The sequence below is a fragment of the Bufo bufo genome, chromosome 2, assembly GCF_905171765.1.
Source record: "Bufo bufo chromosome 2, aBufBuf1.1, whole genome shotgun sequence".
Lineage (NCBI taxonomy): Eukaryota > Metazoa > Chordata > Amphibia > Anura > Bufonidae > Bufo > Bufo bufo.
Window position 1 is genome coordinate 516,600,500 of NC_053390.1, and position 25,886 is coordinate 516,626,385.

Sequence of the window (25,886 nt, forward strand, 5' to 3'; positions counted from 1 at the left end):
AAGGCACCAGTGCTAACCACTGAGCCACCGGGTTGCCCGTTCACAAAGACAATAATTTTCTTAAGAAAAAACAGCAATGGTTATTTTGCTTCTGAAATGGCTTACAATCAAGATTACCTATCTTCTATTGGATAAGATAACAGTGATATGGTATTCTGTGAAATGACCATTATATTTTAACAGACAAAAAGATGTAATTTTTTTTCCAATCTAGATAGTGGCATTTTCACATCAATGTTTTTTTTTTCTGTTGCTTTTTTTGCAAGCACTTTTCTTGCTGTCTAGAACATTTCAACCCCACTATAAAACATAAAAATCTGTCAGAATTTGTCAGGATCCACTTGAAAATGGAAGCCATGGTGCTACTGTGCACAGCATAATCCATTTCATTCCATGCAGGAAAAACAACAACATAGTTAACACTTGTAAATCAGTAAATGCTGTAAAGATGAATCCTCAAGTGCTAGAAGCCTTAGCAACAGCATAGTTACATGCTAGCTGAGATAGCCATTCCAGCTCAGCATAAAAACAGCAGTAAAAATGCTGTTTCAACAGGAAAAAGGTAGATAAAAGATTAAAAAAAATATATATATATATATATATTGTAAAAGTAAGCAAAGCAAAGGGCAGCACTCCGGACTTGGGTGAAGAAAAGTGGATCCTTTCTTACACGAAATACAACGTTTCAATTCACCTAAATGGAGCCTTTGTCAAGCTTTACAAAGGCTCCATTGAGGTGAGCTGAAATGTTGTATTTGGTGTAAGAAAGGATCCACTTTTCTTCATCCAAGCCCGGAGTGCTACCCTGTGCTTACTTTTACTACAATTGGCGGATTTGTTCATCCAGAATCTTATACAAGGACTTTGCACCTGGCATTTCAAAGTGCTGCTAACTTTTTACTTATATATATATATATATATATATATACAGTACAGACCAGGTCCAAAAGTTTGGACACACCTTCTCATTCAAAGAGTTTTCTTTATTTTCATGACTATGAATGCATCAAAACTATGAATTAACACATGTGGAATTATATACATAACAAACAAGTGTGAAACAACTGAAAATATGTCATATTCTAGGTTCTTCAAAGTAGCCACCTTTTGCTTTGATTACTGCTTTGCACACTCTTGGCATTCTCTTGATGAGCTTCAAGAGGTAGTCCCCTGAAATGGTCTTCCAACAGTCTTGAAGGAGTTCCCAGAGATGCTTAGCACTTGTTGGCCCTTTTGCCTTCACTCTGCGGTCCAGCTCACCCCAAACCATCTCGATTGGCTTCAGGTCCGGTGACTGTGGAGGCCAGGTCATCTGGTGCAGCACCCCATCACTCTCCTTCATGTTCAAATAGCCCTTACTTTCAAAGTTTTCCCAATTTTTCGGCTGACTGACAGACCTTCATTTCTTAAAGTAATGATGGCCACTCGTTTTTCTTTACTTAGCTGCTTTTTTCTTGCCATAATACAAATTCTAACAGTCTATTCAGTAGGACTATCAGCTGTGTATCCACCTGACTTTTCCTCAACGCAACTGATGGTCCCAACCCCATTTAGAAGGCAAGAAATCCCACTTATTAAACCTGACAGGGCACACCTGTGAAGTGAAAACCATTTCAGGGGACTACCTCTTGAAGCTCATCAAGAGAATGCCAATAGTGAGCAAAGCAGTAATCAAAGCAAAAGGTGGCTACTTTGAAGAACCTAGAATATGACATATTTTCAGTTGTTTCACACTTGTTTGTTATGTATATAATTCCACATGTGTCAATTCATAGTTTTGATGCCTTCAGTGTGAATCTACAATTTTCATAGTCATGAAAATAAAGAAAACTCTTTGAATGAGAAGGTGTGTCCAAACTTTTGGTCTGTACTGTATATATATATATATATATATATATACATACACACACACACTGTATTTTTTGCCCTATATATACACTGTACAGGTTTTAGAGAAGGAAATTAGGAAAAAAAATATTTCATCAGACCTCAGATCAGATCCCCAATGTAAATCAGACCTCAGCTCATACCCCCAATGTTAAAGGGAACCTGTCACCTCCAAAAACCATCCCAAACCGCCAGCAGTACCTGAGAGTAGACCGCAGTGTGTTTCTAATGATCATTTTCTTTCAGCAGTTAGATGTGGCAAAAGCTCTGAAAACATTCTTTTATCCCCTGCTGCGCTATTTTCTAGTCATGCTTGAAGTCAAGGTAACCATGCCCCCTTCCCTGCCCCTTTGCCTGTGACTGACAGCCTGCAGATCGGCAAAGCCAGCCGAACTCTCGTGCATAAGCTCTGTCAGTCACAGCGAAGGGGGCATGACTAGAAAATAGCGCAGCAGGGGATAAAAGAATGCTTTCAGAGCTTTTGCCGCATCTGACTGCTGAAAGAAAATGATAATTAGAAACACACTGCGGGCTACTCTCAGGTACTGCTGGCGATTTCGGATAGTTTTTGGAGGTGACAGGTTCCCTTTAATCAGGCCTCCGCTCACACCCCCAAAAATACCTCAGATCAGACCTCAGATCCCCAACGTTAATTAGACCACAGCCCAAACCCCCAATGTTAATAAGATCCCCAATCAGACCTCAGATCAAACCACCAATATTAATCAGACCCCAGCTCAGACCTCCAATCAGACCTCCGATCAAGCCCCAAATGTTAGTCAGACCTGAGATCAGACAAAAAAATTAAAATAAATCAACTCGCTTCTCCTATACCGGCCGCCGCTGCCACTTCATGGATCCAGCTCTCTTCCTGTTGTGCTGTGACTGAACATTGCACTGCGTGAGTTTACAGTGCGCGCATATGTCCTTGCGCTGTGTGCAGGTCACAGCACAGTGTGCATTGCAGACAGACGAAGAACAGGTAGTGGTACAGAGCCACCACAGGGAGCGCTGTATTCACTGCTCCCTGGTCCTACTGTACTAATTGTCAGTAAATTATGTGAACTGGGTATCTTAAAACATAACTTTTACTATATATTATTTAAAATAAGTATCATATACACCACATTGTTGTGAGACAAAAATGCAATTTAGGTAGAAGCGCCACTAACTAATATCACAGAATATGTGAAGAAAGAAAAATGGGTGGATCTTACCACGTCCAGTAGGGAGATCAACACCTGGTGGCATAATGGTCCTTTTGTAATGTGGCAGAAGGACAATGGTGACCGGCACTCTTTTTGGTCAAGGCATTGGTTTTCGAAAGCCTACCTCCACTAATTCTCTCTTGAGGTGGGAAAGTAGCCATCCTTTCCCCCTCAAGAAAGGGATCCCCCGAGGCCAATATTTACGGCTTAGGAGGAATTGCTCGAGACGTTTTGACTTTACACGACAGGCTGATGATTTGAAAACCAGATGGACCCCGACATATGTAGAGTCATTAAAGAGCACCCCAGTATCACGTACAGGAGAGGTAGGAGTGTTCGTGATCTGATGGTAAACAGCCACTTCACACCGGCACCCACAAATAAAACATGGTTAGAGAGAGGTATCTATGGTAATTACAGGTGTGGATGTTGTACGGCGTGTAGGTACATGAAGTGTGCAAAAACCTTCAAGAGCAGTAATACCCATAAGATGTACACGGTTAGGGACTTTATTAATTGTAAGTCCACAGGGGTGGTTTACAAAATCACCTGTGACTGTGGTAAAGAGTACGTCGGTAAAACAAGAGAATTAAGGAGGAGGGTAGGTGAACATATTGGAGACGTGAAAAATGCTAGGGACACTTCTGTCTCGCGCCATGTCAGAGCTGAACATGGAGGGAAGACAGAATGCCTCTCAATTATGGGCATTGAAAAGATCAAGCCAGGGGTGAGACGAGGTGACCTTGACAGGAGAATCCTCCAGTGTGAGGCAAAATGGATCTTCTATTTGAAGACCACCTATCCCCTAGGCCTTAACGAGCAGCTGAACTTTAGCAGCTTTATCTAAACTACAACAAGGTTGCACCATTTAATTGCCTTTCATTTAATGCTTTCATGGCTTTCATTATAATATATATATATCATTAGTGATCACCTTTTGCCGTATACTACGCATAATCAGTATCTTATAATGTATTCAGCCGTTCTGTCATTTTAAATCCACTCTAAGCGATTCTGCTATTTCTTACCAAGCTGTCAAAACATCATTGGCGGCACACGTGGGTATTGTGTATGTTAGTCGCGAGGTTGCTAAGCAGCAGGCGACGCTCACACATTAGTTCCCACCCTACTTCCGGCAACCCGAGATCACGTGATGCCTACTTCCGGTACTGTGGAAACGCACGCGGACGGCGTGCATTCCAAACGCGGACCATGGTTTCTGCGCTTTGCAAGCCAGGTGAGGTAGGTAATTAGGGGTTGAATTAGCCGGATCCCTAGTATATTTAAGGAGGGATCGAGCACAGAGAGATGCTCTCCCAAACCACCACCAATTGCGGCGAGACATAGGTGTACAGGGGACACTTCCCTACACCTAGTATGGACATTTGCCACTGATTGTCCATACATAGAATACGACGGGGAACGTACCTTCGATTCTAGTAAGTAGATTTTAACATCTAAGATCTAGCTTTTAGCTGTTTATAGTCCATTATCCAGGACGGTTAGTGACCAATATTTTGTGTATTTTGTATTTCTCTTTTTTAGTATTCCCTGAAAGTTCATTGAAGTCCCCTGATGAGTTCCGGTAATTCGGAATGAAACATGGCATGTAGGGCTTTATAAATAGGGTACAAATAGGGATTAGGTCCATATACAGGGAAAGGTTCCGTATGGGGTCGCCCCTGTCGGGGCGGGTGCTCTGTGTCTGATAGGCAGGCAACTTGCTTAGCCCGCTACCCTTTACATAGGTAGGGTCTTATTTTAGGGCTAAACAGGAGAACAAACCAATGCCTTGACCAAAAGAGTGCCGGTCACCATTGTCCTTCTGCCACATTACAAAAGGACTACTACGCCACCAGGTGTTGATCTCCCTACTGGACGTGGTAAGATCCACCCATTTTTCTTTCTTCACATATTCTGTGATATTAGTTAGTGGCGCTTCTACCTAAATTGCATTTTTGTCTCACAACAATGTGGTGTATATGATACTTATTTAAAATAATTTAAACAATACATAGTAAAAGTTATGTTTTAAGATACCCAGTTCACATAATTTACTGACAATTTGTTTGGGTTGTGACATTATACCTCTACACGCTCAATTCAGTGTGGAAGGTATACAAATAATTGATCCTACTGTACTAATGAGCATTTCCATAATAGAAGCGCTCATTAGTATTCACCCTAATAGGGAAAAAAGTGTGTCTTATAGGGCAAAAAATACAGTATGTATATACACAGTATATACACATTTTTACACATGCAAATACAAATATCACTGGGTATATATAAACAGAGGTGTCAATTTTATCTATCATTTATTTATTCTCTCATATATAAATAGTACATTTATATAAAACACACACACATATATACAGTATATAAGGTATAGGTCTACTATTCACCAGCTTTCAGCAATGATATTTGACACACCATGAATAAAATGACTACTACACTGAAAGATCTAGACAGCATTTACAGTATTCATATACTAATTAGATATGTTCATACCAAGTGACCAATTAGGCTTTCAATAAGAACCAGAGTACGTCTTACTGTCAGACTAGGCATCTGTAGAAATCATTATTATTTATCTACAGTAAGTAACATTAAAGAACAGAACTATCTAAGCACCTGTCACATCGAAAATGCAGCCAATTCTGCAGGCAGCATGTTATAGAGCAAGAGGAGCGGAGCAGATTGATATAAAGTGTTTTGGGATAAGATTCAGTATGATTCAGTAAGATTCACTTTTTATGTTTAGAAGTCCAACACGCAGTCCCATCAGTGATTGACAGTTATCTCTATAGACACACTCATACACCATTGACCAATAAAACTATATATCAATCTGCTCTATAACAGGCTTCTGGCAGATCATATTGTATGTAAAATGTAACAGGTTCTCTTTAAAGAGACTTAGCCTAGCCATACAGCACTCTAACCAAAATTGAAGGAGTTGTATGGAAGTAGAATAAATTACTCCTTTTTTTTTGCTTAGAAGAGTGCCACTCCTGTCTAAAGGCAGTGTGTAGTATTACAGGTCAGCAATTTGTAAGAGGGAAAAAAGTTTTTTTGTTGTTGTTGCATATCGCAACCTACTCCACTCTTCCAACCAATATGCACGGTGTCATTTACAACAGCCTGTATTATGTACATGTAGCACCAAACCCTGGCTGTCAAACTAATGGGCAAATAGAGAAGTCATGAGGAATTAAATTGTCTGCATCTTCTGTCTGCTCATACTTGATAAAGAACATTTCAGAACTGGGGTTAAAGGTAATGAGTCATCAATATATTTTAATCAAGTTTTTATGTAAAAAAAAATATTCTTTGAGAAATTCCAGTCATCATTTTTAATATTTTTTTTTAAATGCCAGTAGATTTAAAAAATCCTGAAATCTTGCATTTTTCACTCTGGCCATTAAGGCTAACAATAGTCTACACTTCCTGTTCTGGGGAGGTCACTTTACCGCAGTCATCTCATTATCATCACAGACAGGATTGCAATGAAATATAACAACTTAGGCCTCCTGCATACGACAGTATTTTTTCACGGTCCGCAAAACGGGGTTCCGTTGGTCCGTGATCCGTTTTTTCGTCCGTGGGTCTTCCTTGATTTTTGGAGGATCCACACTGGCCACCAATGATATTACAATAGAGGGAGAGGGGGCCGGGGGGGCGCACTGGCCACCAATGAAATTAAAACTGGGGAGGGAGAGGGGCATGCCCCCTGCTGCCTGGCAGCCCCTGATCACTTATAGGGGGCTATGATATGCACAATTAACCCCTCAGGTGCAGCACCTGAGGGGTTAATTGTGCGGATCACAGCTCCCTGTAAGAGATCGGGTGCTGCCAGGCAGCAGTCATGTACACAGTTTGTAGTATATTCTAACTAGAAGCGTCCCCATCACTATGGGAACGCCTCTGTGTTAGAATATACTGTCGGACATGAGTTTTCACGAAGTGAAAACTCATCTCTGAAAAAGCTTTTATGCAGACGGATCTTCGGATCCGTCTGTATGAAAGTAACCTACGGCCACGGATCACGGACGCGGATGGTAATCCCATTGACTTGAATGGGTCCGTGAACCGTTGTCCGTCAAAAAAATAGGACAGGTCTTATTTTTATTGACGGACAGGAAACACGGATCACGGATGCGGCTGCAAAACGGTGCATTTTCTGATTTTTCCACGGACCCATTGAAAGTCGGAAAACGGCACAACGGCCACGGGTGCACACAACAGTCGTGTGCAGGAGGCCTTATACAGATAGCTCAGGAGCCAGCAATCACAATAGGAAATGGTCACAGCTTATCGACTCCCTCCCTGCAGAATGACCTCTGCATATGTCACAGAGCATGCCTAGAACACTCTCCCATTGTAGACAAGAAGTTACCTCCAATCTGCAGGCTCCTATACTCCATATGGCTACTGTAAATTGTATCTACATATGCTCTTAACAACAACTCAGACAACACGGTAACCCCCCCCCCCCTTCCCCATGATCATGTGGGGGGGGGAGGGTAAAAATATAGGTGATATATTCCTTTAAGCTCTTTCCTAATGTGGAACAAGGTGACATCAGAGAACTTAATTTAACAAAAGACATACCTCAAACTCCAGGTAGTGATCTTTCATCTTGTATTCATCTATTTCCTTGGCCTTCACCTTCTTGTCAGGTGGATATGAGCGATGCTCTGCCAGTTCAGTGGAGATTTGTTTCAGTTTTGTTTCATGTGATTTCAGCTGTTCGTCCTGAAATGAGGCAATCTTCCAGTTATTTCATTGCATTAAGCCACACTGTACCGAATAATTGTTAAATAAAACATGGTTATAACGGAAAATAACGGAATCAGGACTTTGTTTTCCATCCAGCATAATGGAAACCAGACGGATCCTTTAGGCTTTCCCATAAGCTTCTATTATGACGGATCAAACCGGAATGCCTCTTAAAGGCTTCCGTTTTGATTTCCGTCTTAGGGATTCCGTTATAACCGAAAGCCATAACAGAATAAATAACCGTGATGTGAACAAGCCCTAATCTGCTTGTCTGCCTGTGTACCGTTTTCTGCCTAATTCCCAGATTCTGATTCTCTGCCGCCTGACATAACCTCTGTATGCTTAGCATATTGATCCTTTCCAGCCTGCCCTGACCTTTGGGCTGTTTCACAGATTCACACAAACTCTGCCTGCCCTGACCTTGGATTATTACTACTATGAGTTTAAGCTGATCACTCAGTGCTGTATAAATACAGCACCAGAACCAAGCACAGTACATAAAAATGGCACTAGAAGCATGCACAGTACATAAAAATGGCACTAGAAGCATGCGCAGTACATAAATATAGCACTAGAAGCATGCTCAGTACATAAATATAGCACCAGAACCAAGCACAGTACATAATAATGGCACTAGAAGCATGCTCAGTACATAAAAATGGCACTAGAAGCATGCTCAGTACATATATATAGCGCTAGAAGCATGCTCAGTACATAAATATGGCACTAGAAGCATGCTCAGTACATAAATATGGCACTAGAAGCATGCGCAGTACATAAATATAGCACTAGAAGCATGCTCAGTACATAAATATAGCACTAGAAGCATGCACAGTACATAAATATAGCACTAGAAGCATGCGCAGTACATAAATATGGCACTAGAAGCATGCTCAGTACATAAATATGGCACTAGAAGCATGCTCAGTACATAAATATAGCACTAGAAGCATGCGCAGTACATAAATATAGCACTAGAAGCATGCTCAGTACATAAATATAGCACTAGAAGCATGCTCAGTACATAAATATAGCACTAGAAGCATGCTCAGTACATAAATATAGCACTAGAAGCTCAGTACATAAATATAGCACTAGAAGCTCAGTACATAAATATGGCCCTAGAAGCATGCGCAGTACATAAATATGGCACTAGAAGCATGCTCAGTACATAAATATGGCACTAGAAGCATGCGCAGTACATAAATATGGCAGTAGAAGCTCAGTACATAAATATACCACTAGAAGCATGCTCAGTACATAAATATGGCAGTAGAAGCTCAGTACATAAATATAGCACTAGAAGCATGCGCAGTACATAAATATAGCACTAGAAGCATGCTCAGTACATAAATATGGCACTAGAAGCATGCTCAGTACATAAATATGGCAGTAGAAGCATGCTCAGTACATAAATATAGCACTAGAAGCATGCTCAGTACATAAATATAGCACTAGAAGCATGCTCAGTACATAAATATGGCAGTAGAAGCATGCTCAGTACATAAATATAGCACTAGAAGCATGCGCAGTACATAAATATGGCACTAGAAGCATGCTCAGTACATAAATATGGCACTAGAAGCATGCTCAGTACATAAATATGGCACTAGAAGCATGCGCAGTACATAAATATAGCACTAGAAGCATGCTCAGTACATAAATATAGCACTAGAAGCATACGCAGTACATAAATATGGCACTAGAAGCTCAGTACATAAATATGGCACTAGAAGCATGCGCAGTACATAAATATAGCACTAGAAGCATGCTCAGTACATAAATATGGCACTAGAAGCTCAGTACATAAATATAGCACTAGAAGCATGCTCAGTACATAAATATGGCCCTAGAAGCATGCGCAGTACATAAATATGGCACTAGAAGCATGCACAGTACATAAATATGGCACTAGAAGCATGCTCAGTACATAAATATGGCACTAGAAGCATGCTCAGTACATAAATATGGCACTAGAAGCTCAGTACATAAATATGGCAGTAGAAGCATGCGCAGTACATAAATATAGCACTAGAAGCATGCGCAGTACATAAATATGGCACTAGAAGCATGCTCAGTACATATATATAGCGCTAGAAGCATGCTCAGTACATAAATATGGCACTAGAAGCATGCTCAGTACATAAATATAGCACTAGAAGCATGCTCAGTACATAAATATAGCACTAGAAGCATGCTCAGTACATAAATATAGCACTAGAAGCATGCTCAGTACATAAATATAGCACTAGAAGCATGCGCAGTACATAAATATGGCACTAGAAGCATGCGCAGTACATAAATATAGCACTAGAAGCATGCTCAGTACATAAATATAGCACTAGAAGCATGCTCAGTACATAAATATAGCACTAGAAGCATGCGCAGTACATAAATATGGCCACAAGGAGACGTTACACTGTATGGGGGCAGCCACAAGGAGATGTTATACTGTATGGGGGAAGCTACAAGGAGACGTTATACTGTATGGGGGCAGCCACAAGGAGATGTTATACTGTATGGGGGCAGCCACAAGGAGATGTTATACTGTATGGGGGCAGCTACAAGGAGACGTTATACTGTATGGGGGCCACAAGGAGATGTTATACTGTATGGGGGCAGCCACAAGGAGATGTTATACTGTATGGGGGCAGCTACAAGGAAAAGTTATACTGTATGGGGGCAGCCACAAGGAGACGTTATACTGTATGGGGGCAGCCACAAGGAGATGTTATACTGTATGAGGGCCACAAGAAGATGTTATACTGTATGGGGGCAGCTACAAGGAGACGTTATACTGTATGGGGGCAGCCACAAGGAGACGTTATACTGTATGGGGGCAGCCACAAGGAGACGTTATACTGTATGGGGCAGCCACAAGGAGACGTTATACTGTATGGGGGCAGCTACAAGGAGAAGTTATACTGTATGGGGGCAGCCACAAGCAGATGTTATACTGTATGAGGGCCACAAGGAGACGTTATACTGTATGGGGCAGCCACAAGGAGACGTTATACTGTATAGGGGCTGCCACAAGGAGACGTTATACTGTATGGGGGCAGCCACAAGGAGACGTTATACTGTATGGGGCAGCCACAAGGAGATGTTATACTGTATGGGGGCAGCCCCAAGGAGACGTTATACTGTATGGGGCAGCCACAAGGAGACGTTATACTGTATGGGGCAGCCACAAGGAGACGTTATACTGTATGGGAGCAGCCACAAGGAGATATTATACTGTATGGGGGCAGCTACAAGGAGACGTTATACTGTATGGGGCAGCCACAAGGAGACGTTATACTTTATGGGGCAGCCACAAGGAGACGTTATACTGTGTGGGGGCAGCCACAAGGAGATATTATACTGTATGGGGGCAGCCATAAGGAGACGTTATACTGTATGGGGCAGCCACAAGGAGACGTTATACTGTATGGGGCAGCCACAAGGAGACGTTATACTGTATGGGGCAGCCACAAGGAGACGTTATACTGTATGGGGCAGCCACAAGGAGACGTTATACTGTATGGGGCAGCCACAAGGAGACGTTATACTGTATGGGGGCAGCCACAAGGAGATATTATACTGTATGGGGGCAGCTACAAGGAGACGTTATACTGTATGGGGCAGCCACAAGGAGACGTTATACTGTATGGGGCAGCCACAAGGAGATGTTATACTGTATGGGGGCAGCTACAAGGAGACGTTATACTGTATGGGGGCAGACACAAGGAGATGTTATACTGGATGAGGGCCACAAGGAGACGTTATACTGTATGGGGGCAGCCACAATAAGACGTTATACTGTATGGGGGCCACAAGGAGACGCTACTGTAAGGAGTCAGGACAACAATTTTTGAAGCCCCTCCTCCTCAGTATAATAGTCTTGTGGCCATCATACAGTAATGTATATTTCTTCTTGCCCTAATGCCTGCTTTTAGAGATCAATGTGCAGCTTGCAGGCAGGAAGGGAAGGACCAGGGCCATAGAAGACAGACACAACACCTTTATTTCTTTCTATCTGTGACCACTTGGGCTGCTTATAATCCTCTAACTAAGCTTTATACACTTACTAGGGTCGGTTCCAATAACTTTTAAAACTACTGGCAGGCGAACTCTGTTTGAGGAGGCCGGTGGGTGTCTGGACTCTGGAGAGGCATTTCCCGCGGCTGGCTTGCTCCTGTGCTCCGATTCGGAGATCAGATGTCTGTGGGTGGAATCATCGGGACCATGGGGGGAGGAGCTTGGGACGGTGGAGGCCGCTGGTAATCAGGGCGAGGGGCGGAGACTGGGAGCAAGAAGAAGCTGTATTTGCTGTGTGAGATGCAGGGGCAGGCCGCGGACGGACACAGACACATTTAGAAGCGGTGCACAGGTATCGGCAGTGGTATCGGGGACATTTGCACGAGTACAAGTACTTGTGCATATGTCCGGTATCGGTATCGGGACATCCCTAATAACAATGCTCAGTAAATATATACAGTACCAGAACCAATCTCATAACATGCATACAGCACCAACCAGAATAAGTTTGTCACACTGTTTATTTGCAAAAACAAGTGAAAACAACCATTCATGGCAACAGATATTGACCGAAAAAGATATTTTTTTCCATTTGACAAATGTATTCATTATTCCTCTCTAGCAATAATCATTATCACTATTACTTTAGCATTTTACAGGTAGTGCTAGAGAAGTGGTCAGCATAATATTATGGTAAAGGTCACTTATAAATGTAAACTTTATTGATGTTTTTGAGTGTGTGGGGTTCAAGTAATTGGTGCACCTTGGTGTGATCAGACGCTGGTAAATGTCTTGATGTGACGTTAATAGACAAATTAGGTACAGAGGGGTAATTACATGAGCAAGAGTCATCCTCTCATTCCGTATGTGAAAATTAGAGGGCAAGCATGCTTCCTGATTGATGGGACGAGGGGACCGATTATATGCACAGAAGTCTATGTTGGGTTTTGTTCACATCTGCTTTGGAAGCTCCATTAGGAGCTTACATCACAGATTCAATAAAAAAATACGGAATAAAATAGCACAGGATACTGTGCTCTTTAGTGTGGTAAAAAGCTAGGCTTTATAATGGATTCAGTTAACGAGGTCTTGATTCCAATCAATAAGGTCTGTCAACATTTGGTAGAAGTGCCGCTTCCATCATTTTCGTTTCGTCCTGCTCCTGTTATGGAACAACTGAAATAAAAAATGCTGCTGAATCCATGTACAGTCATGTACATTTACCAAGCAAAAGGAAATCTATACCTCTCCTGCTGTTCTTGTTGTTTGTCAGCATGTTCCCCCTACCCTTCCTTCCCTCCTCCATGCTGGCTCAGATCACAACCGGGCTAAGGCCCCTATCACACGAGCGAGTTTTCGTATAGCACCCGCACTGAATCCTAACCCATTCATTTTAATGGGTCTGTGTACATGAGCGTTTTTTTTTACGCATCAGTTCTGCGTTGTGTGAAAAATGCAGCATGTTCTATATTCTGCATTCTTTACGCAGCCCTGTCTCTATAGAAGTGAATGGGGCTTCAGTGAAAAATGCATTGCATCCGCAAGCAAGTGTGGATACAATGCGTTTTTCACTGATGGTTGTTAACAGATGTTGTTTGTAAACCTTCAGGTTTTTTTATCACGCGCGTGAAAAGCTCATCAAAACGCATTGCACCCTCGTGGAAAAAACTGAACACCTGAACGCAATCGCAGATAAAACTGACTGAACTTGCTTGCAAAATGGTGCGAGTTTCACTGAACGCACCCGGAGCCAATCCGTCACGCTCGTGTGAAAGAGGCCTATCAAAGTTTTAAAACAAGACCAGGATTATGGTGCTAGCTCCACAGAGCCTGAAATATAACCTTTAGAAATTGGGTTGGAAGTGAGATCTGCAGACCGCAATTCTGGTCTTGTTTTAAAGCCTATACTCTTAACTTTAAAACAAGACTAAGCTCATATCTCTAGGTGCTATTCGGCCTTATATTCAGGCCCTGGATAGCAAATGCCATTGTTTTATATACTGATGGATATGGGACTCCAGTCTCATATGAAACTTGTCTAATGACATATGGCTCTTTTCTCACCATAGACAACCCCTTTCAAAAGGGGTTGTCTGTACAGTGATCAAGCTAAAGCAATGGATATCTTAAATCTATCAGAGCTGTAGACGTTTTTACAGAGCAGCTATCCATTCCGGGTCACAGCTGGAATCCAGAGCAGTGGACCTTGCACTATGGCGGCCATAAGCCCTAACATGGCAAATGGACAGGGGTCATCTTCGTGCTATGGCATTTTCAATATTAAAGGGGTAGTCTCATTAAGATGAGACAATGTTGTACGTAGAAATTACATTACTCAGCTGGTGGACATAATAAGAACAGATTAAAGTACTTTCTGTGGTAAAAAGAGTTGGAAATCTGTGGTCCATCCAGGCAAATTAAATGGATGATAGAAAAAGCTAGCTTTTAAATGTTAAGTGTTTACTAAAGTGTACCTGTCTCTTTGAACATGCAGTATAACCTGCAAGCATCATGGTGCACAGCTAGAGTAAATGAGTAGACTGATAGTTGTGTATAAAAAGACAGTACAAGGGTGCTTACTGCTTTTACAAGGCCCATTTGGGGTCTACAATATAACAAGTTGACCTGCAATCATTTAAAAGCCCTTTACACAGGCAGATGCAAACTGCACAGGGAGCAACCAACTGTTAGGACAAGTCTGCTCACCATACAGTATGTATATTGCAGACAGCACACCAGGAAATATGCTTTCGAAAGACCTTTACTTTAGTAGTTGCATAACAGATTAAGGGTGCATTCTCACGACCGTAATTCTGGGTCCACAAAAGATGCGGATAGCACACAATGTGCTGTCCGCATCCGTTGTTCCATTCCATGACCCCGCAAAAAATATAGACTACGTCCTATTCTTGTCCGCAATTGTGGACAAGAATAGGCAATTTCTATGTAGCACCGGCCATGTGCGGTCCGCAAATTGTAAAACACACATGGCCAGTATCCGTGTTTTGCAAATCTGCAAAACCCTTACGGTCGTGTGAATGCACCCTTAGTGAGCTGTTTGGTGCAGTGCTCAGATGGGACGACGATCGTCCAAATAAACCTCCCTACCAATGTTCATCCCCAATTATCGGCCTGTGTAAAAGGGCCGTAACTTGTATTAGTTTAACACTTCATTCATTTGTTGATTAGGCGTCCAGTAGGCGGTTCTGCTCAGTGGCTGAAATTATTACCTACTGCCCTAAGATCAGACTGCAACTTAAAGGGGTTCTGCACTTTGTTTAAACTGATGATCTATCCTCTGAAGAGATCATCAGCATCTGATCGGCGGGGGTCCGACAACCGGGACCCCCGCCGATCAGCTGTTTGAGAAGGCAGCTGCGCTCCTTCTCACTATTTACCACAGGCCCAGTGACGTCATGACTAGTATCACTGTCCTGGGCGTGGCTAAGCTCCGTTCCCAGGCCAGTTGATACAAGTCGTGACGTCACTCAGCCAGCGGTAAACAGTGAGAAGGCCGCAGCGCTGCTGGAGCCTTCTTAAAGAGCTGATCGGCGGGGGTCCTGGGTGTCGGACCCCCGCCGATCTGATGCTGATGATCTATCCAGAGGATAGATCATCAGTTTAAACAAAGTGCAGAACCCCTTTAAACGTGAGGTCTCCTTTAAAGAGCTTGGTGTAGAAAACACATATTAAAATACTACACTGTGTTAGGTGCCATGTATAAAGCTGGCAACACACACTGGATAGTTACTGGCCTATTGCTCGTTTAGCTGACAGCTTGCCTCAGCATGTATATTTTCTGAGTCCGCTGCCAGACAACTCTGTATTATCTTCCCTCAGAACAAAAGGATAAGGCATATTAAATTCTAAGTAGCAACAGGAGACTTCCATACACAATAGATGGGAAATAGTCAGGATAAGCCAATATTCATCAATTGTGTATTGACATAATGCCCTGTCACTGCTGAACTCTTTCCTCTCTCTCCAATGTGAAAACACTGCATTTTGATGCGGCCACCACTAGGGGGAGCTCAGTGCAAACAGATGATTATAGCTTCCATTTCAGTCAATAGTAACTACATAAATTTCTATGCTCTGAGCTCCCCTAGTGGTGGCTGCAGGCAGACATCTTTGCAATACATGGTAAGAAACAATGCATTCATGTCAGCGGCCTGGATTGAACACATGGATAAATATGGTGGTTAGTATGGTGCCATATTTATGAAGCTCCTATACTACTTTATTGACATAGAAAGCGGATACAATTTCTGCTTAGTGGGGCAGGGGGCCTCTACTAATTTTAGCTATGGAAGTAAATATTTTTATAATTAGTCAACACAGGCAGATTCTCCATCTTAGGCCAAGACTGTATAATATGGATGTATAATAATGTTATGACTAGAATAAACTAAACACAGCAATGGCATTTTTAGTTTTGAATTAGCAAACCAATCAATCCCAGTTGCCATCTTCATCAATGCATTAAATAGCCACATCATTCTTTGCAGCTTCACAATTCACCTAAACCAGTTTAGAAAGAAGTTGTTCAAAAATAAGGTTTAAAAGGGCGTTGGACCCCCACAGCAATTTTACTTATGGCCTCGAAAGTGCTAAAGAAAAAAAAGCCATGGACCTATTCACTCCAGTGCCGATGCTTCAGATAAGTGTGGACAGGAAGTGCACGCCTTCTCTGTTGTCATGTGAGCTCAGGAGCCATTCATTGGACGCCATGGTCATGTGCTGCTTGGGGACACATCACTCCTGAGATCAGTGAATGGCTGCAGAGGTCCATGTGACATCACAGGGACCTGAAGCAGTGGAGACGGGGCCCTAGGCGCTGGATCAAGGCATCCGTTAATAGGCAAGTGTCTTTTTTTTCTTTAAGCTAAACAGTTTTGGGGCCATAAATATACCTTACTTTGGGGGGGGGGGGGCAGGCCCCCATGTTTATCTATGTCTACTCAACATCTACAATGCAAATTACGGTATGGGGCAAATAAAATAAAAAAACTGGTATTAACTATGCATGTCATTTCTATACATATATTCTGTATTTGGAAATAGTCTGATCTACAGTAGTTGGACAATTGAGGCAGAAAGCAGAAACCACCGCTGCACTATACCTCCAATTTCTGCTTTCCGTTACCGTCCTGAACTACAACTTGGGCCCACTGCAGACGAGCGATATGGATTAGGTCCGGATGCATTCTGTTAAAAATGAGCGATTTCGCAAGCAAGCTCAGTCAGTTTTGTCTGCGATTGCGTTGAGTTGTTTAGTTTTTATCGGGCGGGTGCAATGCGCATTGATGCATTTTTCACGCGGGTGATAAAAAACAGAAGGTTTACAAACAACATCTCTTAGCAACCATCCGTGAAAAACGCATCGCAGCTGCACTTGCTTGCGGATGAGATTTTTCCGCAGCCCATTACGTGAAAAACGCAGAATATAGAACATGCTGCGATTTTCACGCAACGCACAAGTGATGCGTGAAAAAAAAAACGCACATGTTCACAGACCCATTGAAATGAAAGGGTCCGGATTCAGTGCGTACGCAATGCGTTCGCATCACGCTTTGCACCCGCGTGGAAAACTGGCTCCTCTGTAAGGGGCCTTAGGCTACGTTCACATCCTTTCGGAGCCTCCGTCACCGTCCTGCATGCAGGACTTATTTCTCTGCTGAAAAAACATTCTCCTGAATGGAAACCTAACAGATCCCATTTCAGTCAATGGGGTCTGTCAGGCTCCATTTCTATCATTTATGTGCTAACACTTCCGTTATTTTCATTCTTCTGCTCCTATAATGGAGATAACTAACGCTGATGGGAAAGAAGATGAATTCAGGCTTGCAATGAGTCACTAAGTGAAGATTTTTAATGATGAATTAAAGTGAAGCATGTCATTATCACATAGCAATCTGTGCCACAGGCATAGGCTGAAATCACAAACCTTAGACAGCTTGGTGGTGGTAGCGGGAAGTAACGGGCGGCTAAATTTCTTCTGCGATCCTATAGCAGCTGGGAACGGTGGAGCAGAAAACACTGCGGCCACACAATTAATTTTGTTAATCCATGCTTCCATCTCTTCTGTGCTCCTATAATAGAAACATACTTCGCATTGGATTTGGTCATTATACCAGAAGTGATAACTAAGCAGTATGATTTGTAGACTTTTCAGCAAGACTACTTATAATAGATAGTCCCAGGGGTGCACCACCAATGAGGCCAGGTGGGCAGCGGAAGGGCCATGAGCAATGAGCGCTTTCATTGTGGCAAAGGGTTTCAGTTTTCACCGCAGGCAGCAGAAAGGCTAGGTGCACCCCTGGATAGTCCCTCTATGACATTATTGATTTACCTGTAATGCCACCTTCAGATGAACATGCTGAATCAATATTAATACTTCCAGCCATTCTAGTCAACTAGGGTCAACTGAAGTAACAATGTATATACATCAACATCATGGAAATTAGGCTTTGGAGTATGGCTAAAGAATATCTAGCCTTCTAACAGGTCTGACATGCATTACTTTACATCTGAACAAAGTAGCAGCCAAATAAAGCAAATCCAATAAAAAAAAGTAAATGCTTTTAAGCTCCTACTAGGTTTCTTTTACATTAAAGAGGACCTGTCACTTCTCCTGATATGTCGGTTGTGAGAACTGCTTGCATTCCCCATGTAATATCAATTCTGGCGCATCTATTCTTATAACTCTGTGATGTGTCATTCACTTTTTATTCCTGCTAGAATGAATTACTAGCAGTTTGCAAAGAAGGTCCAGATGGGCGTTACCAGTTGGAGGGGGGGGGGGGGGTTGTCCCTGCACATTCTGCCACTATCCAATTAGTTGCTGTTGGTATAAGCACGGACACACCCCTGACATGGTGAATGCATATTTGTTGATGTAGTAACTGCGTCGCAACTGCGCTGTAGAGTGTAGTAGTGAGTGGTATAGAAAAATGAATCCTCCACTGATCATCCTTCCTCTGGTTTGTGTGCTTTACATAAGCCTGATATGTCATACTGAGCAGGTTTGACATATTTAAAGGGAATCTGTCACCAGAGACCTCCCCATCTAAATGCTTCCATAGACATATAGTGAGGTTCACCTGATTAGGGAGCTGGTACACAACAACCACCATGGTGATGCCCTCATTGCATCAAAAACCTCATGCATGTCCTTCTGCTCCTCCGTATATTTGCTGGGATGCGGCCGGATCTCCACCGGCCCCATTATAGTGAATGGGGTCGGATGGAATACCCGCAGCGTATGGTTGTGCCCGGCAGGGACGGATGTGTTAAAAATAGAAAAAGAGGAAAAAGTTTTTACCACTTAGAAGGCGCCACCTGAGGCAAAGAAAAAATCATTAAACGAAAGGAGCAAAAAAAGCTGTCAATAATTAAATTCTGGATTAAATACTAATAGTGAACCAAAAAATCGGGATAAAATCAGATTTACTCACTTCACCCAGGAGAGATGAGGGATAAGCTCAAAACACCCTCATCAACTACCTCCTGCGCCTGGTTCGCTTGATAGATTTTTCTGGAAAGACAGCAGTCCACAATCTGGATATCATGAAATTCCAAAATGCTTTATTCAACATAAGGTATGGGTGAGGGAAGAGCCCAACGCGTTTCGGGGATTTTCATCTAGGAATCCCCTTCTTCAGGAGCCGTAACATACATAGTTAACACAAACCTATTTATACATTGAAAAAAGGCGGCAAAGGACAACTGCATGACATCACTTCCGGTCGCTGGGTGCGTTCCAACGTGGAACGCACTGGAAATGGAAGCCAGATCCCTAGAGTGTTATATCCGGTCGCTGGGTGCGTTCCAACGTGGAACGCACCGGAAGGAGACTGGATTCTTTAAATGTAATATAAATTGTTAGTCGGACCTGCCCCAAAGCCGGAGCGCCCCTATATATACCATGAAACTCAAAATGACTGGTCTATCTTGGAACGCATCGAATCTCCTGAAGTGACTCCATCCCTCTCCTTTAGACCCTAGACCAGTCATTTTGAGTTTCATGGTATATATAGGGGTGCCCCGGCTTTGGAATTTCAAGATATCCAGATTGTGGACTGCTGTCTTTCCAGAAAAATCTATCAAGCGAACCAGGCGCAGGAGGTAGTTGATGAGGGTGTTTTGAGCTTATCCCTCATCTCTCCTCCTGGGTGAAGTGAGTAAATCTGATTTTATCCAGATTTTTTTGTTCACTATTAGTATTTTATCCAGAATTTAATTATTGACAGCTTTTTTTTGCTCCTTTCGTTTAATGATTTTTTCTTTGCCTCAGGTGGCGCCTTCTAAGTGGTAAAAACTTTTCCCTCTTTTTCTATTTTTAACACTGTCCTATCCGCCTGGATATTTTACCACTGGCAGCCTCTGTATTTTCATCCCACATTGCCTCTTCTTTTCTTCACCACTCCAACCTTTGGCGCCGTGCTATATTAGTCCGGAGCTACCCATTACGGTAGCAGAGTGACTAACCCTCTCCTTTTTTCTTCACGTCAGGGACGGATGTGACAGGCTGTTCCCTGAACAGCCTGCTGGATCTGTTTCATGCATATGTGAAAAAAGCCTTAACTGGCTCCTTGCATTTCCATGCTGTAGACATTACGCAGAGTATGACTGGGAGTTTGAAGTACAGTACTGTTCAATACAGTGAATAGGTTATGCTACCATTAACCCCTTGTGTTCTGGAGGATTTTTCGTTTTGCATTTTTGTTGTCTATGGAGTTGCGTGAGGGCTTTTTTTTGCAGGTAGATCTGTGGCTTTGACAGCATTGGAGTGTGTATGACTTTTTGATCACATGTTCATTTTTTGTGAAGTGAAGCTATGAAAAAAGCACAAATCTGCCGTTTTAATAATTTTTCCTGTTTGCGGCGTTCATCGTATGGGATAAATATATTTGTATTTTTATAGTTTGTGCATTTTGGAATGCAACAGTGCCTATGATGTTTACTTTTTTATTATTTCTTAGTTTTCATTTTAATTCTGGCAAAAGGAGGAAATATGAAAATATATATATATTAATATTTATTTTTTATTTATTTTTTCCCTACTTTTTTAGCACTGCTTTGTAAGCTCCATTTGCCGTTCCACCTGCAGGCCTCCAAAGGCACTACAACTCTGATACGTTGGGTTTCTTCACACAGACCCAACACATCAGAGCAAATGAACAGGTCCCCCATTTGCCACTAGGGACAGCACAGTGCTTCTGGGTTTTCTGCACTCAGATGCATATGGTCACATTTGACCATGGCATCTGATGGGTTAAATTTCCCAGATATTGGCCCTGGGCCTCTGCTGTTTGAAACAAAGGCCCAGGGCGACACCAGTGGGCACCATTTTTAAACAGACGACTTCTACCGTGCATGTACGGCTGCGGTTAAAGAGAAAGTGGTAGGGTGCCCTAGACAGTACATTACATTTATGGTTTTAATTTTAAATTGTTAATTCCACAATGTCTATGGAAACAACAGCACTTCTCTCTAAATATTCATCATTATGTTAAACTACAAATCCCTGGATGAGCACAGAGGAGAAGTTCATTTGTGGTCAGGAAAGCTAGTGCTTGCATGTGATTAAAGAGTGTTATAAACGAATTACAGTCATTGACAAAAAAAGAAAAATAACACACCAAGTAACAAACCTAGAAGGAGTTGTTGGAATCAAATGAGACTGAGACTCTGTGTGAATGTAATAATGATATATGTAAGTGATTACAATATTACAGCGGAAGGGGAAGGTTATTGGGTATTGCTACTGTACAAACTAGTATGAGCTTCGGCCATTTCCAGCCTGGATACAAGATCAGATACAGTTGGGGGTGAAGGCATACCGGTTCTGTACGGTATCCTGAGGCACATTTACCTACAGATGTTACAGCTGGGCCCGTGGATCCTGCACCAGCTGGTCCCATAAATGCTCGATTGTCAAAAAATCTGGCGACCGGGCAGGCCAAGGAAGTGTTACAATCTGGAGAAGACATTCCTGGGAAACCCTTGCTGTGTGTGGGCGAGTATTATCCTGCTGGAAAATGCCAATTGGAAGCCCTGCCATGACATTGACATTTCTATCTGGGTGTGTTTTCTTGTCAATGAGTGGAATACGAATTTAACTATCAGATAAACATATTAAATGTAGTCTGGAGAGATCCTTGCAGCTGAGATAAGGGAAGACATTAGTACTACACACAGAGATCTGAATCAGCAAATTAAGGAATGTGAAGGATCATGCCAAGGTGCCATATCCTACTGCACGGTGTTCTACAAGGGAACCAAGCAGCACGAATCCATACACTCTTTCCTAAAATGTATACAATTTTGACTTCTTGCATAAGCACATGAATGCATTTTGCAAAATGCATCACAGTACATGGTGCATAGTCCATGACTGGTTGTTTATTTCACTGTATTTTGGACAGTTTAGCCATAAACACTGTAGGTGATCTGGATCAACTAAATAGAGCAGTGTCACTGGAACCAACCACTTTTGGACGCCTTGATTTGAAAAAACAAATTGAAAAGATAACTTAATATTAGGAACTGTCTGCATGCGAAGAGTGTTGCCAGACAAATGGCTATGCCATAAAAGATCAGCGAGGGTCCAGCCACTAAGATCTCATGAAAGTTGTGGGTGTCCTGTTCCTACCATAGGATTAGTGGCATATGCTTAGCACTCTCATTAAAGAGGTTTTCCAGTGGAAAATAAAATTGCTGGCAGCGGGCTTAGAGAAGGTTAAAATTTATTTTTTTTTAAACTGATCTTCACCTATACCCTGTTCCTGTTACACTGCCCAGGCCCCTATTGATCCCTACTTCCTGGTCTTGTCTTGGCACACATGAACCTGATCACTGGCTACGGTGGGTCACCTCTGCGGCCAGTAATTGGCTGAGCAGGCATTTCCTGTGATGAGAATAGACCAGGAAGTAGAGAGCAGCTGTACCCAAGCAGTGTCAGAACAGAAGCCATGGGAGATTGTTGTGTATCAGGTTCCTTTACTTTTTTAACCCCTCTAAACTCACAGACACCATTTTATGTATAGGTTGGAAACTGCCTTAGAACTCTATAGAAGATAAGAAAACAGCAGTTTAAAGGGGTTGTCCGGGATCAAATATATATATATTTTTAAGTGTACACACTATTAACCGTTGATTAAAGTTCCCCCCATATGTGTTGAGGTATTTTCGCCACTTCTACATGGCTCCGATGGTCCCCCACGCATTGTTTACATATATGTTTATCTTTGCCTAACTTCCTGCCGCACTGCACTGTGGGTTCCAGCGCAGAGCGGCATCACGTGGTTACAGCTAACTATCATCTCCGCTGTAACTCTGCCCCCTCATTAATATTCCGCCTCCATTCATTAGAAAGTGCCATGCCTGGTGACGTCACCGGACCGGAGGGGCGTGGATTAGCGCAATGTATTACAGCCTAGTCACCGCCCCTCCCTGCGATCTGCATAATTACTGAGGCTGTTGGTGACGTCACCGGGCTCCCTGGAAAGTGGAAGAAGAGGCTTCGCTCTGCAGCAAGGGACCCGGTACGTCACTGACTATGAGAAAATAGGCACTTCCGGCTTAGAATTTGCAATATGAAAACGGGGCATCAGACATGTGTGGCAAAGGTAGGATAGAAAAAAAACGGATGGCATATGGAAGTCATCCGTTTTTTTTTCGGATCCGCAATTTGCAGACCGCAAAACACATACGGTCTTGGGCGTGTAGCCTAATTGAAAGTGGCTTTTACATTTGTGTCAACATCTACGATAGGAACATGGCCATCCGAATTTACAATGCTGACAGCCACTCTGATCTGACTTTTATGGCATAATAGTTATCTTCTACAATATTATGTGTGTGCCTGTGAATGTTTTTGTCTATATAGAAGTTACGCCAGGCACAAGGGATGAGCGTATCGATAAGTTCATCCGAAATAATTTATACTTTTTAAGGAGTGTCCACACAGCTCAGTGGTTTCCTCTTATGGCAACTTCGTATGGCACATCTCTTGTGGCCCTCTTAAAGGGGTTTTCCGAGATTTTACTACTGATGACCTATCAGTATGTGTGTCCACGTTAATCTGCCGGCACATTAGTTAACAGTCTGTAGAGGAACACTCCCTAACAGACTTAAAATTCGTTCAGATGAACAAATCGATTCACACATCCATAACAGGTACAGTATCTGAAACTATGGAGAACTGTCTTTATTCACGTTCATACAATTGCACACAGACACTTTTCTGATCTTTTCTCCCCGTTTCCTTCATTGCCTTTTACTCTTGTACACTATATTGACAAAAGTCTTGGAACATACTGTACCTCACTGAATTCGGGTATTTCAGCCAGTTTTATTGCCACAGCCATACAGTCTGTCTTTACAAACATTTGTGAAAAATGATAAAGAAATGCGTATGGGCGAGCACTCTACCATAAAGCACACATTTATTGCAAGTGAGTTAATATAAAACAAGTACTTTGATATAAAACAAATAAAAAACACAGGTAAAATACATCAATATAACCACAATGGGACTGATGAATATGGATCAATGTCCAGAAAATTATTATTCGATCCTCTGGCGTGATTGTATCTGGAAATCTTTGTAGGGCCTTGTGGTATAGCCTTAGTCCCCAGTAGAAGTCCAGTAATAGGTAATCGATCTTGTGAATACCTATACAACGCTATAGAGGGTTCTAGCAAACGGCTAATACTTTTTATATATCGGACGTCAATCCTGAAATACTTTGGACGGGAGAGAAAGATGTTCTCGGCTATTCCGCCGCTTACCTCCCCTTTTGTAAGGATAGTCCACTTGATTCCGCGTTTTTTTCCGAAGGAGTGAGTGAGGAACATTGGGTGATGTATGAGACTGGCGTCTCACGTTGCTCTGTTCGATGACCGCATTCAGTGCTCGCGGGATTACACTTACGTGACTTCCAGTATGGTCCGGTAGTGACGTCTTTCTTATATTCGATTCGGAGATTTGAAAATTAGATTTTTCGAATATTCAAGTCCTGTCTGCATGGCCATGCGACTAAAGAGATTTCGACAGGTGTATGGCGTTTATCCAGACGCGTTTCGGGAATTATGACTCTCCCTTCTTCAGTGGTTACGCTACACCTGTTTGTGTACGCCTTATATACTCCACAGAGCTATCGTCAAAACCTGGACCAAACTTCAGGATTCAATACTTCCGTTTCTATAAAATTCGATATCTAGGACTTCCGATTTTTTGGAGTTTATATTTATCGAAGACTTCCGATTTACATTTATCGAAGACCTCCGATTTTAGATTTTGCATTTATCGAAGGCTTCCGATTTTTCAACTTTCGAATTTTTGGTCTCGATTGTTTTAGAGGAGACTTTCGATGATTTCAAAATATATTTTCTTTTCTCACAGATTTTTGTAGATAACAGAGTATCAAAGAAAGAGGATCCATTCATCAAGTACCTCATTTGTGGATACATCCTTTTTAAAATATAATAGTCATAATTTACACTTTTAATGAACTGTTAAAAATATATTTGTTAAAAAATATTACAATGTATTATAATGTAAAAATCTATGTGTTAAAATTATGGATGTGTCATACAGTCTCAAGGTGGAGTACTAATGGTTGTAGCTGGGCTATACTTCATATATTAGGCTTCTACATACATTTCATTCTCAGACGACAACAATGGAGTTAATGATGACAATCATGGTAATGACAGTGCTAACTACAGTAATAACAACGACAGCAATGACAACAGAGACGGGGTTTGGCGGGAGGGCTCAGGTCGAGGGAGGGTCGCAGTGCCGATATATGGCCAAACCTACGACCCTCCATTGAACCATGGACACTCCCCTACAAAAAGCCAAACAGTTCCAACCGAATTTAATCCTGATGGTAACAGGCTCCCAAACTCGTAAATTCGTCGGGATTCCTTCCTGGACATCTGTTTGATGAAATTACCTCCTCTCCAGTGTTGGTCCAC

At 42.2% G+C, this 25,886-nt stretch overlaps 1 protein-coding gene across 2 annotated transcripts in view; it reads right to left on the reverse strand.

The window, feature by feature from the left end:
• The window catches only part of PSD3 (pleckstrin and Sec7 domain containing 3), a 444,727-nt gene that overhangs the window by 31,403 nt on the left and 387,438 nt on the right, over positions 1–25,886 (reverse strand). For both annotated transcript variants that reach the window (XM_040417899.1, XM_040417898.1), the window contains 2 exons: positions 17,845–17,989; positions 7,710–7,853 (listed from right to left, as the gene is read on the reverse strand). In XM_040417899.1, coding sequence (XP_040273833.1) covers positions 7,710–7,853; positions 17,845–17,989 — 289 coding nt within the window. The remainder of the gene's footprint in view (positions 1–7,709; positions 7,854–17,844; positions 17,990–25,886) is intronic.